This window comes from Aphelocoma coerulescens, chromosome 3, assembly GCF_041296385.1.
Source record: "Aphelocoma coerulescens isolate FSJ_1873_10779 chromosome 3, UR_Acoe_1.0, whole genome shotgun sequence".
Classification (NCBI taxonomy): domain Eukaryota; kingdom Metazoa; phylum Chordata; class Aves; order Passeriformes; family Corvidae; genus Aphelocoma; species Aphelocoma coerulescens.
In genome coordinates this window covers 34,581,583-34,601,962 of record NC_091016.1, presented here as the reverse complement: position 1 = coordinate 34,601,962, position 20,380 = coordinate 34,581,583, and the positions used below count along the sequence as shown (strand labels likewise).

The window sequence follows — 20,380 nt, the reverse complement described above, 5'->3', positions numbered from 1 at the left end:
CAGGAGTAACTATAGGTAGGAGCAAAATTAGTCCCCTAAAATGCATACATATAAAAGTAGATTGCATGCATTCACACCTAGTGACATATCACTAAATCTAAAAGGCAAATTCCCATATCAGGGTATCAGTTTAGCTGGATCTTTTTTATTCAGAGAGAAAAACTGTTCATGTTCTTGCTGAAGTAATTGGACCAATTTATATCTGTCTTGATAAAGTCCATGAAGTCAAACTCTCTTTTTCTGTGTCCTCTTAGGCAGATTTTAAAATCACTGGGCTCCTTTGCAGCCCACTAACTTAGATTCTTCACTGAGAGATAGCATCTGGTAACTGAAGCTTGCTATTGTCTTAGCCCAGGGATTGCCCTCTGGCTTTATTTAATTCTGAAGGATGAATCGAATCCTGATTTAATAATGTGATTTCAATTGCCTCCAGATTGCTTGTTTCTCAGCTAACACAAAATTTTAACCTGTTCCTCCAGCTAGAAACAGGGAAACCAAAAACATTAAAATTTCCTTACAAGCTGCTGAGATGCCATTTCCTCTCAGTTGGTATCTCAGGCTTTGCCTCTTTTAGGTCATTTATTTTTATGTCTGTGGCCTCCTGCGTAAGCAGCTTCTCCAAAAGATTTGGTCCTAAAATACAATGGCAAGCCTAAGAAAATACAGTAAATTATGGAAAGTTAGCAGCCTTGTTTGTGGTGTACGTGTGAAGTAAAACATCTCTGTGCAGTTTCCATGGGAAAGCTTTCTTGTCTTCTTGCTTAAAAAGGCATTCAAGTGTACATAAATGGAGTCTTTAAAGAACATGCAGACTTGAAGCCTGGGATTTTATGAAGGAATACTGTAAATAAAGCTTGTTTGTTTATACGAATTAAATTCAGTTCTTAGATGTACTCTGGCCCAATTTCTGTCCGACCCAGTGCTGCTCTGTAGACTTAGGTTATACTTCAGGGGAGACCAAGTTAAAACTCAGTTTACTGTTTTATCCTACATAAATCCACCTACTCATCATTAAAAATAGCAGGAGCATGGAAAACTGGTATCACAATAAGAAGTTTTTCCAAGGGTTCATATTCCCTTTTTTTCCAAACTGGCTGATAAAACGGGTTTCTGAATAAGATTGTTATCCCTGAGCATTCATCGGTGTTTGCTGAATGTGGTATGAATTTTATATATCCCTTAGGGCATTCAGAGGGTGAAAGCTTAAAAGGGCTCAAGTACTCTCAACTGTATATTGGCTGTTGCTCTGCTGTGAGGTCAAGTGCATCTTCAGATTATATGCAGGCACATCTTGTGCAAGCCACGTATGTATCCCCAGCATGGCTGCAGCTTCAGTTTGTGCTCAGCAAAAGTGTGCCATGTTAGGAAGTGTCAGGCTGGTGAACTGGGCCATAGCATTTTCAGCCTCAGCAATACCTTTTCCTTGAGTATCATCAAGTTAGATGATGTGTATCGTGTGAATAATTGAGCCCTCCACTACAAGAAAGACCCTGAGATGCTGGAGCATGTCCAGAGAAGGGCAACGGAGCTGGGGAAGGGTCTGGAGCACAAGTGCTGTGAGGTGCAACTGAGGGAGCTGGGGGTGTTCAGTCTGGAGAAAAGGAGGCTCAGGGGGCACCTTATCACTCTCTACAAGCATCTGAAAGGAGGCTGTAGCCAGGTGGGGGTCGGCCTCTTCTCCCAGATGACAAGTGATAGGAAAAGAGGAAATGGCCTCAAGTTGCGCCAGGGGAGGTTTAGTTTGGATATTAAGAAAAATGTCTTCCCCAAAAGGGTTGTCAAGCCAGGCTGCCCAGGGAAGTAGTGAAGTCACCACCCCTGGAGGTGTTTCAAAGGTGTGTGGATGTGGCACTTAGGGACATGGTTTAGTGGTGGGCTTGGCAATGATGGGTTAATGGTTGGACTCGATGAACTTGGTGGTCTTTTCCAACCTTAACAGTTCTGTGATTCCATTATTACATTTACAAGTTTAAAAATTGCATTTCGTAGTCTAATAAAAGGATATTTGAAAAGAAAAAGGGATAGTTGTTGTGTTGCTGTTTAGACATCAGTTGTAGTATGTCAAAGACTTGCTGTTGTATTCAGTAAATTTTGAGTACCCTAATGATTTTTTTTTGTTATTTTGACATTAACCAGTTTCAACTTGTCCATTTTTTTATTATTATTATTCAGATTTCTTTCACATTTTAGGCAGAATATCTATTACTATATTTCAAATTCTTTTAAAATAACAAGTTTCACAATTTTAATGAAACTTTTGAGTTCCAGCTATGCTACCATGAGTCTCACTATAAAATTTCCATGTAAATATTGCACCCTTTTTAAAATCTTCTCTTCTTGATAGGTGTAATTAAGGTAATAAATATTTTTTTATTCTTTGGGTTGTATTTAAGGGTTTTTTTTGCTTATTTGTAAAAGTATGAAATTGTATTTGCGTGTATTATGTGATTTTCATGTTAATGAAAACACATTATGACATTAGTCATCTTTAAAGAGCAGTTTTCCAAAAACTAACTTATTTGCATTACATATACTCACCTCACAAAGCTTTTTTCATGACAGTCTTTGTTGTGTGTTACCTTAAACTTAAAAGGAATTTCATAAAAATGAGAGTAAGGAACCAGAAGCATAAAAGCCAGGAGCATCGTTCTTCCCTAGGTGTGTGTGCATGTGTTCAAACATTTGCAAGGCTCAGAGGATTCTTTGTGGAGAAGAACACCAGGATAGGTACAACTAAAGGCTGAGGTGGTGAGCTGGGTCGCTCATTTAACTCTGATTTTTGATAGTTTTGCATCAGAAACTGAACAGAAGTGATTACCTTGCCTGAAATCGAGTGTAGCTGACACTTTGTTGCCGCTGGTGGGCCACTCTTCAGAACAGGAAAGGGCCAATACACTGTGACAGCCATAACAAGCAGAGATGTGGCGACCCAGACGGGTGAAGCTTATGAAGAAGTTAATTTGATTTTATAGACCATTAAATCAAAACTGTGGGAGTGTCAGCTGATCAGAATTATGTGGGAACAGTAGAAAGGAAAATGGAAAAAGCTACATTTGTTAAAATACTGATTGCACTTATGCTTGTAGTGTGTTCTGCAGTTGATTTAGCAGCAAAACTTCATAACGAAATTATTTTAATTTTAAGCTATAATAGGTGAAGTAGATAGGACTTTTAATTAGCATTTTCCCAAGACAATATTTTTACATAGTTCCTCTGCATACACTGCAGAATACAGTACATACACATGATAGTCACACTTCTGGAGTCATATTTTTCATGTAGTTTTCTTTAAATGTCTCCCTGGATAATTAAGTCTGACTCTTAAGTTATGGTATGTTAGTTTCTGACAGGTGCCTGCCAGGGATCTTCAGTGCTGTCATGCATTATGTGGATTTCAGCCAAGACAGAAGGGCCTGGGTATTTGTTTCTGGTCACTTCTCATTAAAGCTTTGACTGCAGGAAAGAAAAACAACTATTTAAAGATGAGGAGTATAGGTGCTATAGGAAGTGCATAGAAATAAAATCTGTTAGGCAATTAGTTTTTCTGTGATTTTGTATAGATAACTCTGTATATGTGTGAACTGTACATATGTGCGTTTTGATATATAGTAAATATTCTTTCTGCAAAAAAAGTATACTCCTATATTGACAAGAGAAATGCACAGAAGAGATTGGAGAAGTTGGCATGGTAGAAGTGGAATATAATAGCACTTTGCTGGAAGACAACTGCTTTGTAGGAATGAAAGGTTAGAATTTAATGTAGGTGGTTCTTGGATAACTGGGATTAAGTGGCATTCTAGAAATACTGTGAAACACACTCACTGTCTGATTTGGCTTTATTAGAGATCTCCATTATACATTTATGAAAGCTGCTAGTTCTATATTAAAGCATTAAATTACAGTTAGGAATTTATGCAAAGAAATGTCCTCCCTTTCTCGAGAGAAAAGGGTAGAGAGAAATACATGGGTTTGGAAGGGCCTGAGATTTAATAGCCCAGATAAATACTGTTGCTTGATCAGTTACAAAATAAACAGCTAAATAAAAATAGTAGGTGAACTCCATAGTCTTGTCCTTTGAGTAATACTTAAAATTGTTCCATTAAGCTAGGTAAAACTCTGCATTCATTTATCCCACTATCATGTCTGTATCAATAGGTAGTAGTGGATGCTTGTGGAAAAGCATGGAAGGGCATGTAGTCATATTTTCACTGGATGTTCCACCATCCTCAGAGATTTCTTTATCCAGTACTGTTAAGTAACTGTTACTGTGCAAGTTAAGTTACTGTTAAGTAAGCATTTCTGTTAAGTAACCCTACCTAGCTTTCCTTCTATTTGCTTGCTTTTTGTACCAACATCATAACATCATATAATTCTGTGGCAAGGGATCACACAGGTGTGGTGTGAATAACAAACTCTCTTGGCTTTTTTGCATTCCTGCCTCCTCCTAGCTCAAGTTGTTACCCTCTACCTCTTGTATGAAGAGGCAGCAAAAAGTTAATCTGCTGATCCCCTGCATAACCTTTGTTTTATGAACCTCTTCATGTCTCTTTTCTCACCTTTTCTCTTGCTCTGCTCACTCTTTCCTTCTCCAGAACCTCTCCATGTTTCTGATCACCCTTGTCCCACTTCTTTCTCCCTCTGCTGTTCCTGTGATTTTCCTTCTGAGGCAGGGAGCTGCATGTTACTCATGATACATTCCCCGTGCATTTTTATGATGATGATGTGATATTGTCTAGTTTACTCTGTCTTCTGGTTCTAATAACATCTGATTTGTTTCTTTGCATACAGATGAAGGTTAGTTACAGCGTCATTTTAGCACCAACATCTCCTTTCTATCTGTTTTTCAGAGCCTGTGTTTTTTGTGTAAGTAAAATTATGTCTTTTTCCTCACATTTCTCCTTTCATGTTTGTCAATATTGACTTTTCATCTGGTATGTTATCTCCCAGTCTCCAGTACTGTAAGAACTATCTGCAGGTCCTCATAATTGTGCCTCATTTTTCCTTCCCTGACTAAATTATTAGCATTAACAAACCTGTCCATCTTCCTTTGCTCACTTCTGCATATCATGTAGAAATATGAACAACACAGATCTGTGTTGTTGTGTTGATCACAGAACACCCATTTCTGTGCACTTCTCAGGTGACTTCACCCTAATGGTATTCATCATTTATTCCTGTCCTTTTCTTTGTATCTTGACCTACTATTTATCCACTCATGGATCTTCTCTCCTTCTGTGGTAATTCAGGGGGTTTTGTGCCTTTGAAAAACCTTCCCAAATACCTGTAGGTAAGTTGAACCGTGTGTGTCACTTGAATTTCTCTTGTCTGTGTGGTTTTGATACCTTAGGAAAATAGGAGACTTGAGAAGCACAGGTTTGGCTCCTACCCAATATATCATATTTACTCGAGTCCACTAATTTTGGACTTTTGGACTTTTGGATTTTTTATGAATTTATGGTTTCTATTAACAGTCTCTGCCAATTTGTAAGGTATGGACATGAGATTCATTGGGTCATATTGAGTTCCTTCTATCCTCCCAGATCTCCAAACCTTTTTTTTAAATGACATCAGACTTCTCTGGTACCAAGATGTTTTAAGCAGGAGGTTACAAGCTATTTAAGAGTTTAACTTTCTCACACTTGAGTTTCTCTAGAACTTGGGTGTGAATGTAATCTGGGGCTGCTGATTTGGTTGTGTTTTGTTCATTTGCTCATTACCTTTTTGGCTGACATTTCTGCATGAGTCAGATCTTTTGGTACATCTCTTGGAAAGCAGGATTCTGGTATGGCAGCCTCTTTAAGCACCTCCATTTCATTTATTCTTTGTGACTTTAGTTCTCCTGAGCATTCTTTTTACTTTTTGACCACATTTTGTACTATTTGACAAGTGCTTATTTCGAGGGCCAGAGCTAATTTGTTCCTCAAATCAATTTTTTATTTGTTTTATTCTGTATTTTCTTGTTAGTGTTAAGGTTTGTTTCTGTCAGGTTTTCCCCTCTGTATGGGTCTCCAACCTTTTGAGCATTTTTTTTACTTCTAATAGCATTTTTTTTTTTTACTTCTAATAGCAAATAGATATCTTTTGAATAGCACAGAGAAACAAGTGCTTTAATATGTTTTATATAATCACAGATGTGTGGCGTCTCATCCATTTCCTTCTGACTGGTTTGTCCTAATGAATATCCAAGGAGGTTTCTTTTATGGTTTGGTATGTTGCCTTCGGCCCCTGTTGATAAGCAATCTGGCAAAGCAAAGCGAATGGCATGATGAAATCAGTACTTTCACCTGCAAGCAAACTTTGTTTTCAGGGATGCTGGTTGTCAGACTCATTATGGATGCATCTGTGGTGTAACTCTTCATTTCTGCCTCTGAACTACAATTAAGGGATTCAGTAATCTCTTAAAGATAATTCAAATTTTATTACTACTGTGAGCTCCTCTCTTCTTGCATCTCTACACTTGTCTTTCCTTACAAGCTTCAATCCTGAATGTATTCTTGCCCAGTCTTTTCTGCTTTCTCTTACTACTTAATATCATCACTACTTTCACACATTCTTTACCCTGCCTTTTATGCTTTGAAGAGGTTCCTAGTTGCATCTTGTCTCACATTGACTCTCTCCTTCAAATCTAATAAAGAGTTTGTTTAATAATTGCTCTCGAACAGTAGAGCTCATTGTGCGTTTACGTAGCCTAGATGAGAGGAAATAATATGTGCCTTGAATAAACACTATCTCTTTAAGAAGTTAACCTTTACCTGGAGTGGAAAAATATGGCTATGACACTTCAGCAACTAGGAAAAATAGAGGAGACTTGTCATGCTGTAGCTCATAGGACTGGAAATTTCCTGCAAATTAACACTGTATTTAAAGAGACTCTATGAAGACTGAGTTTTTCCATGATGGCCTTGGAATATCGTTCTCATGATCCACTGATAAGGAAACGGAGTGACCATGCTGTGACAGAGATATTCCAATGCACCCTTCACAGACACTCACTACCCTGTGGGGAAAATGGAAGTTAAGAAAGCAGAAGCAAAATTTGCTATGATCTACGAGCACAAGCTTTCATCTGACTGAAGTAAATCTATTTATGTACATTGTGGAGAAGGTGAAGGAAGTGAAGTGTTTTATCTCTTGAACTGACTGGCAGGCAGAAGGCATTGATGAAACTGTTTCAAAATGAGAGGTTCATTTTTCTATGCATGCTTTGGAGCACAGATTCACTGTGTCTGTGCAATAGACCTTTGTAAATTTTTAAATACCTATATCAGAAATCTGTGAGACATTAAATACCAGAATCTTGATTTCCAGATGATTTTTAAAATATGCTTTCATAGTTACTGGCCTTGGTCTATATTAACTAATTATGTCCAGTAGCTGTAATTTTTATCTGTAATTGTCAGTAAAGGTCCATACATTTGGGAACACATATATTCTTGGAACCAAAGTTAGCATCCTTTGCAAAGTGATGACCCTATTTATGCTGCTGCTTTAAAATAAACATTAATTGCCAGCCTACATAATGATCTGCAGTCCTGGCTCCACAGCAGTTCCCTAGAACTCCCTTCCTTTATATTTTGCTTTTAGTCAGATTGTTATATTTATGGTTGTTTCGTGCTTTGAACAGATTGTCAAAATTCATTTTGCTTTATGGTAAGTTGGGCAGCAAAGTCATCTTAATTTTTACAGCAAACCAATGATGAATTCTTCACTTTATTTATACAATCAATTGACACCATAGGTTTTTGGAACAGATGCAAATGTATAAAAAAATGAAAATTTAATTTTTATTTCTGTTTGCTTCATATGGATTAAAGCCACCTGTTAATTCTGCAATCACCAAACTGTTGAAAAACATGTCTAAATATAACCACTTTTTCTACCTTTCTGTGTGACTTGAATCAGAAATGGCAATAACTCCAGAAAGAACTTCTGGAGCAAAAAGATATTGTTAGTGAAATACAGAAAACAGCTTTTGGACTTGAGTGAATTTTAATGTTAAGACTTCTGATGTGTACTTGGTTTCACTAGTTCTGCCACTTCTATTTCCTGTTATGATTTCGGTAGTACATGTTTTGGTTTGTTTGTAATTTTGGAGACTGTTTCTGTTGTGCAATATTATAAACTAAGCTGAAAACAACTGTATTTCTTAAAAACTTACATTTTGATGGCTGCCCACTGCAGACCTCCAGTTCTCTTGATGCTTGACTACTGTTCTGTCCATCAGCCTGGTTGCACAGTCAGTGCCTTGTGTAGACTGGCAGATAGAAATAGGCATAAGAAGTTTACTAATCTCCTTGTAGGTAGTTCACAATAAAAGGAGGTAGAGAGAGAGAAGTATTAGAAGAGGAAGAGGGATTGTGATGCATTTGTTTTGGCACTTGGGAAAAAAAGTTGCTAGCAGCATAATGGCATTGTGCACTGACTCCTTTGTACATTTTGTGTGTTTAGGCAGTTACAGTAGCCATAATTTAAGAACTGTTGTCTTGCTGTTGTATAAACACTTCAGATGTTTGCTTGGCATCACCAGTTCTGGAGATGTATAAAATGGAGAACTGTGTAGACATTGTGTTTCACATAAAAGCAAAATATTTGCTATAGATAAAGCTGCCTAGTAAGGAAATTAAAACCACATCCCAAAGAGCATACCATCAAGAAGCTTACTTTAGAAACATGAATACATGCCAAGTATGGTTATGTATATTTGAAGTGAGAAAGAAATCCTGGAAGGTACCTATGTCATTCTGCCACTGTGCTTGGATAAATTTTTGTGATGTTCGGATTTGAACGGTGGTTTAGAAATGCTGCTGTCTCCTGATTGCCTTGTGCATTCCGTAATAGTTCTGATTATAATTAGCTCCTGAGCCTTTGCCGCCTGGCACCCAGCCCTGTTGTGGGCCTGCCTGCTACAAGCCCAGTTCCAGCTAGGAAATCAAAAGTTAGAGTGCTGAGAACTATTTGTCACTTCAGTTTCTGTAATATCTTAGATGTGGAGAGAATGATATAACAATCATTTTCTCCTAATACAGGTGTCATAAAATGTCTGCTGTAGAGTCAATCTCCTGTTACCCCATAGTTATCCCAAAGCAGGAGCTGGGGTTATTCAGCTTTGCTGTGAGTGCTCATGTATCTTTAGCGTGGTGAGGAATGCTATGGAAGTGCCTGTGAATAAATAGACAACGTGGTTCACCCAATAGAAAGATGTTTTTAATGCATTATATATAGTAAAAATAGCAAAGAGGTTCAAATGTCTCGTGTCTGAGTTTAAAAGGAAAAAGCTACGCCTCAAACTTTGGCTTGAGGCCTATTAAAAGAATGGGCTTTCAGTAAATTTCCACACTTCTGCATTCAGTCCTTGTTCAGTGCAAGGCATAGAGATGCTGGAGGAGGGCATAAGTACAGGTTAAGGACCTAATGAGCAGTCACATGGAATATGACCTAAATACATACCCACGGTTGGAATTAATGTAACAATTTATTAATTTAAGTTCCTTTTGTTAATTAGTGCTAATGATATTAAATTAGGTAGGTCCTGATGAAAGGAATTTAGAGAGAAAACAATTACATATATTGAAAAAAAGACAGGTTGGCATCTTTGATTTTGTTCTGTCAGAAACAGCAAATCTTGGAAGTTTCGAAAGTTACGGTAAATACCTTCTGTACAGGAGGTGAAGTATTGGGAGTTACATGACCAAACCAGCTGGATGTGCCTGTGTGGTCACAGGAGGACAAATCCTCTCATCTGGCATCCAGAAGGTATTGTTGTAGGTGTTCAGTATTTTCAAAACAAGTTTTCATTGTGTCAAAACAAGTTTCAACAGGAACATAAAAATACAAAGGCACGCTACATATGTATGTATGATCCATGCAAAAATACTTTGTGCTTCAGAAAGTGAATAATCAAATGACATTGATAAAGCCTGGAGAAGCTCTTTTATAATTCTAATATGGCTATGCTGTTGAAATAATTTATGTAACAAGATTTTATTGCCAAGTGTCAGCATAATAATACCAGTCTGGAAGGAATAGGTCAAAAACCTCAAGAAGCCTCAGGCTATCCTTCACTCTGACCTACACCCTTCTTAATTCTTGTTTTCACCAAATTTAATTGGAAAAGGGGAGAACATTGCTGTTCTAGCTAATTTATGAAGATCAGTCGTCTATGGAGTTGATGTTTTTCTGTCAGGATTCAGTGGAATTGAAGAATCTTGTAGATGTCTTGAAGCAGTTCTTCTAGGGTACAGCAGGAAAGAAATACAGGATGCAAAACGATGTAAATCCTAGAAGTACAATTCCTTTAAAAGAAATGAACAGCAGTTGGGATAAATGCCTGAGATTCTTGGTTGTATCTAATACAGCTGGACAGGATACAATTCAGTCCTTTCCTCAGTCCCAGGATTATTCGAACAAACTCGATTTACCTGCTGGACAATTCAGACAATAGAGAACTACTGAGGAGAATGGGGTACTACCTACAGACCTTGCTTCCGAAGACTTGGAAGGATTAAGTAGAACTATTCAGAAATCACCATGACTACAGGAGTGCCTGTCCAAGTCAGATCTATTAACTTGAAAAAGTTGAATAAAAGAACTCTTGTTTTCTTGTATGCCTTGCCTAGAATAGGAGAAAATGGATGTATTTGTCAAATATGCTGGCTGCTATGATTTTGAATACACTAAGGGTCTATAATTAGAGCCATATATTTACAGAATTAAACCACAGTTGCAGTACTTACTAAAATATTTTGCAAGAATTAATTAAAATATTGAAATAATGGGTAATATTTAAGAATAAAGTTTGCTCTCAAAGCCAGTAGTAGGAAAAAAATCCAAATGCAATAACCTGAGTCTGCCTTCAGATGAGAAGGAACACAATGCATGTGCCTGATGCAGTGCAATAAGGTCTGTGTGTCTTTGTGAAAAGTTGAAGATTGTGGCTCAAGAGCTTTAATTTGCCAGTAAGGTCGCTGTGCCGGTAGCAGAAGTGTTGCTGTACTGCCGAGTCTGTTCCTGATGTGGAGCATCATGATTACGTCATCCCCTTCATTTTCCTTGAAAGTCCCGCATCTTGAGCTGAAACAAATAAAACATGAGTGCAAATAGGGTGGATGAATTTGAGATCAGCCTGCTGGAAAACTTGGCACTCATGAATTGAGGAGTTTAAGGGGAATCTATTTTGTGAATGACTTGGGAAGATGATTCATCGCCCCATGATGATTGTCCGGGTCCCAGACATAAAAAGCAGAAATCTCATTGATACAACATTGTGTATATTTTTTTCTTCACAGAGTTTGAGTCTTGATGTTCTGCTCTGAATTTACCACATGAAGATTTTAACAGAAGTAGAAACACCTAAATAAATGTTTTAACTTTATTACACTAGCTGTGGTAACTAGAACACAATTGTATAGCTGGCTATAGTACCAGTCCAGCAAAGGCAACAGCAGAAATCAAGTGTGTTAGGATGCTTTCACCATAAATACATAGGAAATGTTGTTTGATGGGAGGTTGCAGCTACATAATTTAAAATCTTTGCAGATTTTCAGCATAGATATGTGAAAGCAAAAGGTATTATCAAGTGGTCAATGCAGATTTTCTACCAACTGCATTTAAAAAATGCAGCACTAAGTTGCCCTGGGTAAAAAACTATACTATTAGAATGAAATTTCACAAAAGCATGTGAATTCTGAGTCAAGTATGTTTTAAGCACGGCAAACCCACACTGTGGGATTTAGACATGCATGGGCTTCTGGAGACCTTGTACCACACTCAGTGCTTTATATCACTAGAAAATAGCAAGCAGCAGGTGAGCCAATTCTACCTTCTTTTAGACACTTACCACTTGCAATAATAGCAAGACTTTTTTTCCACTGGATAATAAGGTGAAGGAAAGAGAAGTGCTTTACTCTCAACAGATGTCCTTGAGCGTAGCACCTGGAATTCATTGTACTGTGTCAAGTGGTTAACTACAGCAAAATGTATTGTTTTCTGGAGTTTTGAAGAAAAATTTCCATAGAAACCTCGTAACTTACTACCTTGAACTTGGAAAATGACCATTTGAGGGAACAAAAATGAGTAGACAAAAAACAATGGAGTCTTACAGTAAGAAGCTCAACAAAGAGTTAGACATGTGCCTGTAAGTGTGTGAAGATTGGCACCCACTCTAGGCTGAAAAGAAAGCAACTCTTTAAACACTGCTTAAGCTGAGATCTAAACCATTATGAGAAGGATGCAACACTCAATGTGTGTTTTACTTTATGTGAGTGTTGATTGTACTCAACACTCACATAAAGAGTATCTGTGGACTTTGTACAAATGAGTTTCTCTGTACTTAAAGGAGAATTTATGCAGGTCTTCTGAACTTGGTGTGAGGTCAGTGTGATACAGACACACCAAGAACATGGTAGATGAAAGCAGGAGAAAGAAGGATCTCCCATCTTTCCCAGAAATGAGAAAAGGCATTTGGTCAAAACTGATTTCTGCCATTTGACACAGCCTTCAGAGACCATAGGTCAAGTTAGCTTTCTTCATCTTCAGTGTAATTCAGCAGGTACCCAAATTACTGTTGGGTTTTTTAATAACAGTTCTCCAGAGCTGAAAAACATATCTAGTGTATATAAAAGTAATAATTTCAAAATAGTTTGGAGATAGCTTGAGAATATCGTGTGACAAAGTTTCTGAAAAAATATTTCAGATATTTTTATATGAATTCCTGTGGTATAGCACACATCATAGTTATTGAGGGTATAAATTCATGTGAATGTGTTAATGTGAATAGGGTATGAGGAATGCATCTTTTTCTAAAGTTCGTGTTTATATTCAGTGTTTCTCTGTGCCTGAATGTACACGATGCTGGAGTATGAGTGTTGTCTCTTGATTTAAAGTCTTTCTATAAGGAATAGCATTCCATGTGAAAGAGGCCTTTTCCATGCAGTCTATAGCAGAGTATTGTCCTTCAAAAAAGTTTATATCTCTCTTAAAGTTATTTCATGTCGTCTGTTGTGACATAATAGATTGTGTCAAGGTCCTGTTTGGGCAGAAACATTGTACACTTTGACTTTAGTGCCAGATGGTTGATAGATGGAACTTACTCAGAAGGTGATTGATGCTTCTTTTCCTCCTTAGTGGTAATCTCTGCAGAGGAGAAAAAACGTTGTAATTTCCATTTCACAGGAAAATCAGGTGTTTCAACACATGGTTTTGTCCCAAACTTTGGATGAAAAGAAAAAATTTAGAAAAAAATTTCCAGTGTTCATTAAGGAGTTTCATTTACCTTCTCCTACATCCCCCTCTTTCCTCCTCAATCTACTAAGTGTGCTGTAGCTGGTACAGCCCGATCAAGTATACTGGACTTGTGGATCTCTTAGCAGGGCCTATTTTGTTTTGGTTTGGAGGGGTTAAGGGAGCAGTGTTATTTTCTTTTTTTTTTGTGTATGTGTGATGAACCGTAATTATCTCTGGTTTTGTTTAGTCTGAAATATCTAAGGTGTATGGGAGAGGGAGAGAAATGGAGGAACATAACCTGAGTACACTTGTGGCACTGCATTTGCTTCAGTCTGGAGAAGACCAAAATGATAAGGGCAACTTTAAGCATGTACTTCAAGGTATAAAAAGAAAACAAATAGACACTTAAAATGATGAAGTACCAAAGGAATTTTTGTAGTGTATGCAACATCGCCAAGAAGTTTATATGAGCTACCAATGAAATAACATCCTCTTTGAAACAATACGTCTGATCAGAATGTAGGGGGGTGTTGGACTTAATTTTGCAGCAAAGGATACAAGCTCTACTGCAGGAATCAGTGAAAAGAAAGGATGCAAGTGTAGATAAAGTTGGTGTGGGAGGGTGTTTCTGGTATCAGAAGCATTCGTTCTGGAATTTACCTAACAGAAAAGGCATATATAATTACTGCATATAATGCAGTAAGTGTGGGTTTGATACAAAGCACAGACATGCTATAAAGGAAAAGAAATAAAACGTAGGAAAATAATTCTGATTGTATCCCATTTAATAATTAAGATTTTTTCCAGTTTTAGAAGGGGAAGTTTTAAGTAACATTTATCAAGTCAGTTAAGATCATGTGAATGGAAGAGAGTCTGCAGAGAAGCTGTCAAAGGGGAAGGGAGAAGCTATTTAAAATAAGCAAGCAGAGAAGCATGATTAAATGTAAGGACAGATAAAGCAAGAAAAAGATACCCTGACATTGACAACATGCAGGTGATACTTCTTGAGCTAGCAAAATACATAGAATTGACCAGGACTTATAAAAGCTGCAATTTTAAAGGTATGGTAGAAAAAACACAGATACAGAAATGGCACTCAGCTGTTGAGATCAGGGGACAGGCAGACCTTCTCAGCTGGTTTATGTATGAGTGTGTGCCAGCATGAACAATCACTTTTGCGGGCATGATGGTGAAGGTTGTTTTCTGAACTTTGCTTCAATAAACCAGAGTGTGTTCTGTAAATACACAGCACAATCTGTGTATGCTATAAAATGTGTGTGTGTGCTGGTTGTCCTCTTTCTGGTTTCCATTTCTGGGATCAGCTCCTCAGTCCAGAAATGCTTTTACTTTCCATTGCTCTTTTAACCTTTGGACAGCATCTCGTGTGTGTTTACAGCTTGTGCACAAAAGCTGACTGCAGCTATCTGTTAATTAATTTGCCAGGCACAACCTCACAAAGAGAGAGGAGCGTTCCCTTTGTAGTCTTGCAATGTTTTTAGGTGTGAGGAAGTATGATTGTTGTTCAGTGATTGCCAAAGCTTCTACTGCAGTTATGAAACACATCATGATTGTGAAGCTGATCGGTGTATGTTTCATTCAGGAGGTAAACCAGCAGAGAGATCAGGAATCTAATAAGTGACATTGCAGCTATTCTCACTTTAGATTTCTTCTTGGTGAGCAGAACAGGAGAGAAATTTATGGAGACCAGTTATACAAATAGAAAACAAAATTTAAAAAAAAAAGGGAAAGTGAAAGTTCGGTGCAAAACGCAGTAGGCAGAAACCAAAGGCAACACGATGAAGCAACTTGTACTATAACTGGCAAACAAAGGGCATCCCTGGGACTTGTAAGATACATTTATTACATGGTTGAGTATCTCAGCACAAAAAACTCAAAGGTATAGTTCTAACTCAGTTTTGGATATGTAGGATTAACTATATGAGTCACTTGATCCTTTGTAAAGAAGATAGACTAAGATCCAAAATATACAAAGCACACTTTAAAAAAGGACATTATCCTATAAATTTTCAAGTTTACTAAAAGGAATTACAGTTCATCCAGTGTTGCTAGTATTATCTTATGTAAACTGCTGCCATCAGCAGGGACAGTGTCAAGGTTTCTGTTAGGAGACAGATCAAGAGCTTATCTCCTGCACGTATTCTGACTTCACTGTTTTCCTGCTCCATTGCCTTGTCTGCCTTTGGGCCTTTCATACCATGTGTGAAGCCTTTTCCACACAGGGGAAATAGGAAACGTGGGAAACATCAAGTGCTTCAATTCATGCTTTTAAGATTACTCCTCCCTAATCATATATTTTCTGTTCTTTTCACTAGGACATATTTCAAGACATTTGTCCCTCAGTTCCAGGAGGCAGCATTTGCTAATGGGAAGCTTTAGGCAGCTTCGGGCATGGAAACTATACTGGACAGATCCTTCAGTCTGCACATGTCAGCCCAGAAGAAGAATGCCTGGAAAAGGGTTGGACTGTCTTGATAGGTGCTTTTTTGCCTCTGAAGTGGTTTTAGTAGCTTCAGTTTTTGAAACAAAGACCTCACTAGCATGCTTAGAACTGAATATTTGACATTAGTCCTGCCCCTTTGTCTCTGCCACCACCATTCCTTTATATATCTGTTGGATTAAATTTAAAAGGGCATGTATTGATATGATAACACTTTCTTGTGCCAACAATTTCCTGTATGTTATGCCTTGTTTCCTTGTCTTCAGGTGGTCTAAATTGTATTTTTTTCCCCCCATGGAAGTATGATGTAATGTGTATATTTAGTTAACATTTTCAGCTTATCCTAAGAAAACATAAAACTGCCATATGTACCGGGAATGCCTCATGGACTGTGCAGTGCCATATTCTGCCTTGGAGGTTTGTGTCTCACTGTGGTTGTTACTCTCACAGGTATGGATATGAGTTGCACACTTCAACTCTCAGTGCCTTTCCAGTTGGTCTGAAGTTAATATGGCAAGGTGTTTGAGGTTTGGTGGTTTTTCTGATACTTCTGTTGAAAGCTCATCTTATGTGAAATGTTAGGCTTTTATGCTTTGTTTTTATTTCCAGTTGTACAATTTTGGTGTTTTCCTAATGAGCGCCCCTTGCCATTACAAAAAAGTTCTGCTTCTTTAGTACCAACATGCAAGTAACTAGTTATATAAATCAGTATAACAAAATAAAGCTCTTTCATAGACCTGTAATTTTTCCAAATAAGATAAATACTACTAAGAAGCAAACTTTCAACAAAGGAATGAATGATGTCTTGGAAAATAACTGATGAAATAACGTAGGGCTATAGGTATTTAGCTTAATGCTTAAGTTCAACGTACCTTCTCAGAAATTATTTTTGAGTGTATATAACTGGAAACATTACCTCCCCTAATTCTGAAATGCCAAACACAAAATCCCAGCTATTCATCCTTTCTTTCCTGCTTGTGTCAGGCGCACCAGTTGGGACTAATGGTCACGATGTCACTTCCCCAATTAATTTGTGAACAGACCAAGGTACTTTCCAGTAAGGAATAAAATTAACAGAGTATGTTGCTTATAAATGGTATCTGGAAAATGTGCCCTACTTCTGCTAAATACAAGGAACTAGATGAATAGTATGCAGATGATACAGTGGAACTGGAAAACATTTAATTTTAAATTATTCACTATAGCACCACATGCAAGGAAATCTCATCAAACTACTTGATTGGCAGTATTCTCCTACCCTTTCTACAACTTGTTATTTCACATGAAAAATAGTGCTTTTCAGGGTTTATATTCACCTAGGAAATACAGATGGGTTTTGAGTAGTGAAGCTTAACAATTAAGAATTATACAAATAATTCACCTCTAAAAATGACAGGTGTTTTTAGCTAGTTTGTGGGGAAATTTTAATTTAATACTGAAGTTTTTGGCTGAAAATTAAGCTGCAAACAAAATCAGAAGTTTTATTTTAAGTCTGCAGAGGAGATATATTCTGTCCTGTGACCCACCCCTTTGTGACTCTCAGTGCATTATCTGAGGACTGTCAACAGTTTCAAAGGTCTGAGCCTGAATTCCCTCTGTGGAGACATCGCATGAGGCTTTTGCATGCTTAGAGCTGATGTGGAAGGTAATGGTTTTATGTGAATAGCAAAATCATAACTGAACAACCTCAGGTGACTAAGAACAAAATATTGTTTAGTATACTGGGATGATCTCACGTCTACATTTCTTCAGGTCAAAGCCAGAGACACATATTCAAGAGTAAGCCAACCTTTTGAATGGGGTGGGAGAAGGCAGGTGGCTAATGGAAAACATTTATTCTCATAGTGTTCAAAATCTGATACAAGCAATCTCTAGCCATCTTCAAAAGGTATAAACCAAACCCTTAAGTTGCATCAGTACATTCCTGGAATCTTACATTTTATAACTTTGCCTTTGATTCAGTGTTGTAGTGATTGCCCCATGAACACAGTGTGTGCTTAATATACCTGATTGCCCAAGTGGCACCAGTATTTTTTTTTATCTTTTCAGAAGTTACTGTCATTCAAAGGCTAGCAATTGCACAGTAGTTTGAAAAGAGGTCCACCCTTCAGAATTTAGGTTTATTTTCAACCAAAAATGCATCCTTCACCTCAGTCCTAGTCGTTTTGGACAATGAACCGCTTTATTATTGAAGAGTTTTAGAGCCATGAAAGAGAATATTTTGAGGGTACAAAAAGCCTAAACCAGCAATTAATTGTGCTGAATTCAATAGTTTCACCAACTTTTCACTAACATACATAGAAACAAATCAATAGTTTCAGTCTAATTTTAATGTCATGCTACAATTGGTAGTATTTGGGGAAAAAAAAGGTAGAAAAGATGAAAAACTGTACTGCTTGTGTTTAAGATAAGTCTGTCAATTTTTAGATTAGAAGAAAAGGTCGTTTTGTTACACTTAATGAACATTTTCTTATTTTAAGGCCATCCTGCACTCTTTGACCTACATGGTATTTTATGGATCCCTTTCTAATAGTTCTCAGAAGTATTGGGTGTTAGCTCTCCAAATGGGGTATTGAGAGGAGAGACACTGGAATGAATGAAAGCTTCTCTCCAGAAGAATTTCCATTTAAATACTATACCAGAAGAGAGGATTAGTTTGAATAATTTTATATCCCACCAAGTATCCATTGAAGGCATTTAAGTTAGCCATGAAGGCTGGGATAATGAGTTGTAGTTATTTCTGTTATCTCCTGTTTTATAATTTCCATTGTGGCCAGTTTAACGGCCCTGAGACTCTCAGCGCTTCCTTCCCTATTATGTGATATATGCAGTTGAAGGGAGCAGTCAGACTTAGGCTATTTTCCTTTGCTTATGAGAATCACAGAACACTGGAGAAAAAGAGCAATGTTGCAAAGGTATTGAAAAGGCTAAACTCTGCTCTGTCCTAGTTTTGACTGAAAGAATGTGGTAAGTCTTGAGTTACTAAGCCCTGCTAATGCACGGTTTTCCAAAGGTCCTTAAATCACAAACTTAGAGTCAAGCCTTCATTCGTCTGCATACACAATCCACTGTGCTAGAAGTAATACCAAATCTTAGGATTCAAAGTCAGACTTTTGTCAACTTGCTTGAAAGACCAGACAAACAGCTGGAAGAATAAATAAAAATTAACTATACCATACATGGTTTGGCCTTCATTGATCTTTCCATTGTCCTGGCCACTGCTTTGTTGATTGGCACTTTTCATTTGCTGAATCTGCACTCCCATTCATACAGAGAGTAGACTTGAGTCAGTTTTTGAGAATAACATTGCTGGAGCTAGCACGGATCTGTGCGTTGTTAAACCCTCCCTAGGGATGTTTCTGTGTATATTCCCTTTCTCTAATCCTGTCCAGAGCCTACAGCAATAAGCATCTTTGGTGACTCAGTCAGTGGATGAGATTTAGCCATGAAGTACAGTGCTTTAAGTCTCACTTCAGGTGGTTTTACACAGAGCTTTCTTACCTAGGAAAGAGAGGATTAAATCTTGAGTACTCTCCATTGAGCAGTGCCCCCTAATACCAAGGCTGGGGGTTTAGCAGAGCTCAGAAACCTGTTTTAAGTGATGAGTAGGGACTGCAGCTTAGACATCCTTCTGTGTCAGTACCCTTAACCAGAGAAGCAGCAGGCAATAGAAAACTGTAGCAGCACGTGAGGGTCACCGGTGCAGGTGTGAAATACATTTCTAGCACTGTGTCTGTGCACCTGTGGTACATGGAGATGAAGGGACGAGTCCTTTGTCAGTAGAGAAGGGAGTTTCTTACCTTTCTAGCTTTGTGAGAAAGATGTGCTGCAACGAGGTAGCAAGCTTTGGACACAACTTATGACCATGATTCTTAATTATGGGGTGCTGTTCCTTGCCCTGTGAAGCAAATGAAGTCTGTGACCAAACTGAACTGCCAGTGAACATTCTTCCCTTAAATTGCTGATGTCTCTGTAATTGATGTATTGTAATGCTCATTAAACCTAAAGGTACTCTTACTTCTTAAATGTTACTGAAAATCCCTTAAGTCATCTCCTTTTCAGTTTTTATTTTCAAGTGTCTGTCCTCTTCTGGGGCAATTTTGCTCATCCTTACTAGTTACTGCTATTTTTAGCAAACTTGAATTCTTTTTTTAACGAGGCAACAAGGTATATGCCAACGTCTTGTGAGCCTACATTAAGTGTAGAATTATTTGCTGTAAAAATAAGTAGAAGCTGTTTTTTATTTACTAAGCTAAGTGTTGTGTTCTCCACAACAGAAGAATTTTGAGGAAAGGCTGTTACCAGAGCAGAGAGGATAATCATGCTGATGGCACTGGGTACGTGTTTTTTTTACCAAATCTTCATTTAATTTCCATGTTAGCAAATTAGTGGGGACAAAGTGAATTTTCCCTTCCTGAAGGAAGCCTAAATAAAGCATTGATCAGGCGCCATTTCATCTTGTTTATACTTTGCATCAGTAGGGTTTTTCCCTACAGGGAGAGACAGTAAAAGTCTGAAAAATGTCTACAAACAGTGCAGGGGTTTTGTAATTTTTAATTTACTGATTTCTGTAGATTCAGAGAATAATTTCAGACTTTGTTCTGGGGAAAGGTAAACACAAATATCAGAAACATGCAAAGTAATTTTAGCTATGTAGGAAATAAAAATCTGGCAGTCTAAGTATTATTTTGCAACAGCTCA

At 37.6% G+C, this 20,380-nt stretch overlaps 1 protein-coding gene across 2 annotated transcripts in view; it reads left to right on the top strand.

Annotated features, from left to right (window-relative positions):
- BABAM2 (BRISC and BRCA1 A complex member 2) overlaps positions 1-16,057 on the top strand; it is a 161,941-nt gene extending 145,884 nt beyond the window's left edge. For both annotated transcript variants that reach the window (XM_069009799.1, XM_069009798.1), the window contains exon 12: positions 15,555-16,057. In XM_069009799.1, coding sequence (XP_068865900.1) covers positions 15,555-15,618 — 64 coding nt within the window. In that variant the 3' untranslated portion in view covers positions 15,619-16,057. The remainder of the gene's footprint in view (positions 1-15,554) is intronic.
- The last annotated feature ends 4,323 nt before the right edge of the window (positions 16,058-20,380 follow it).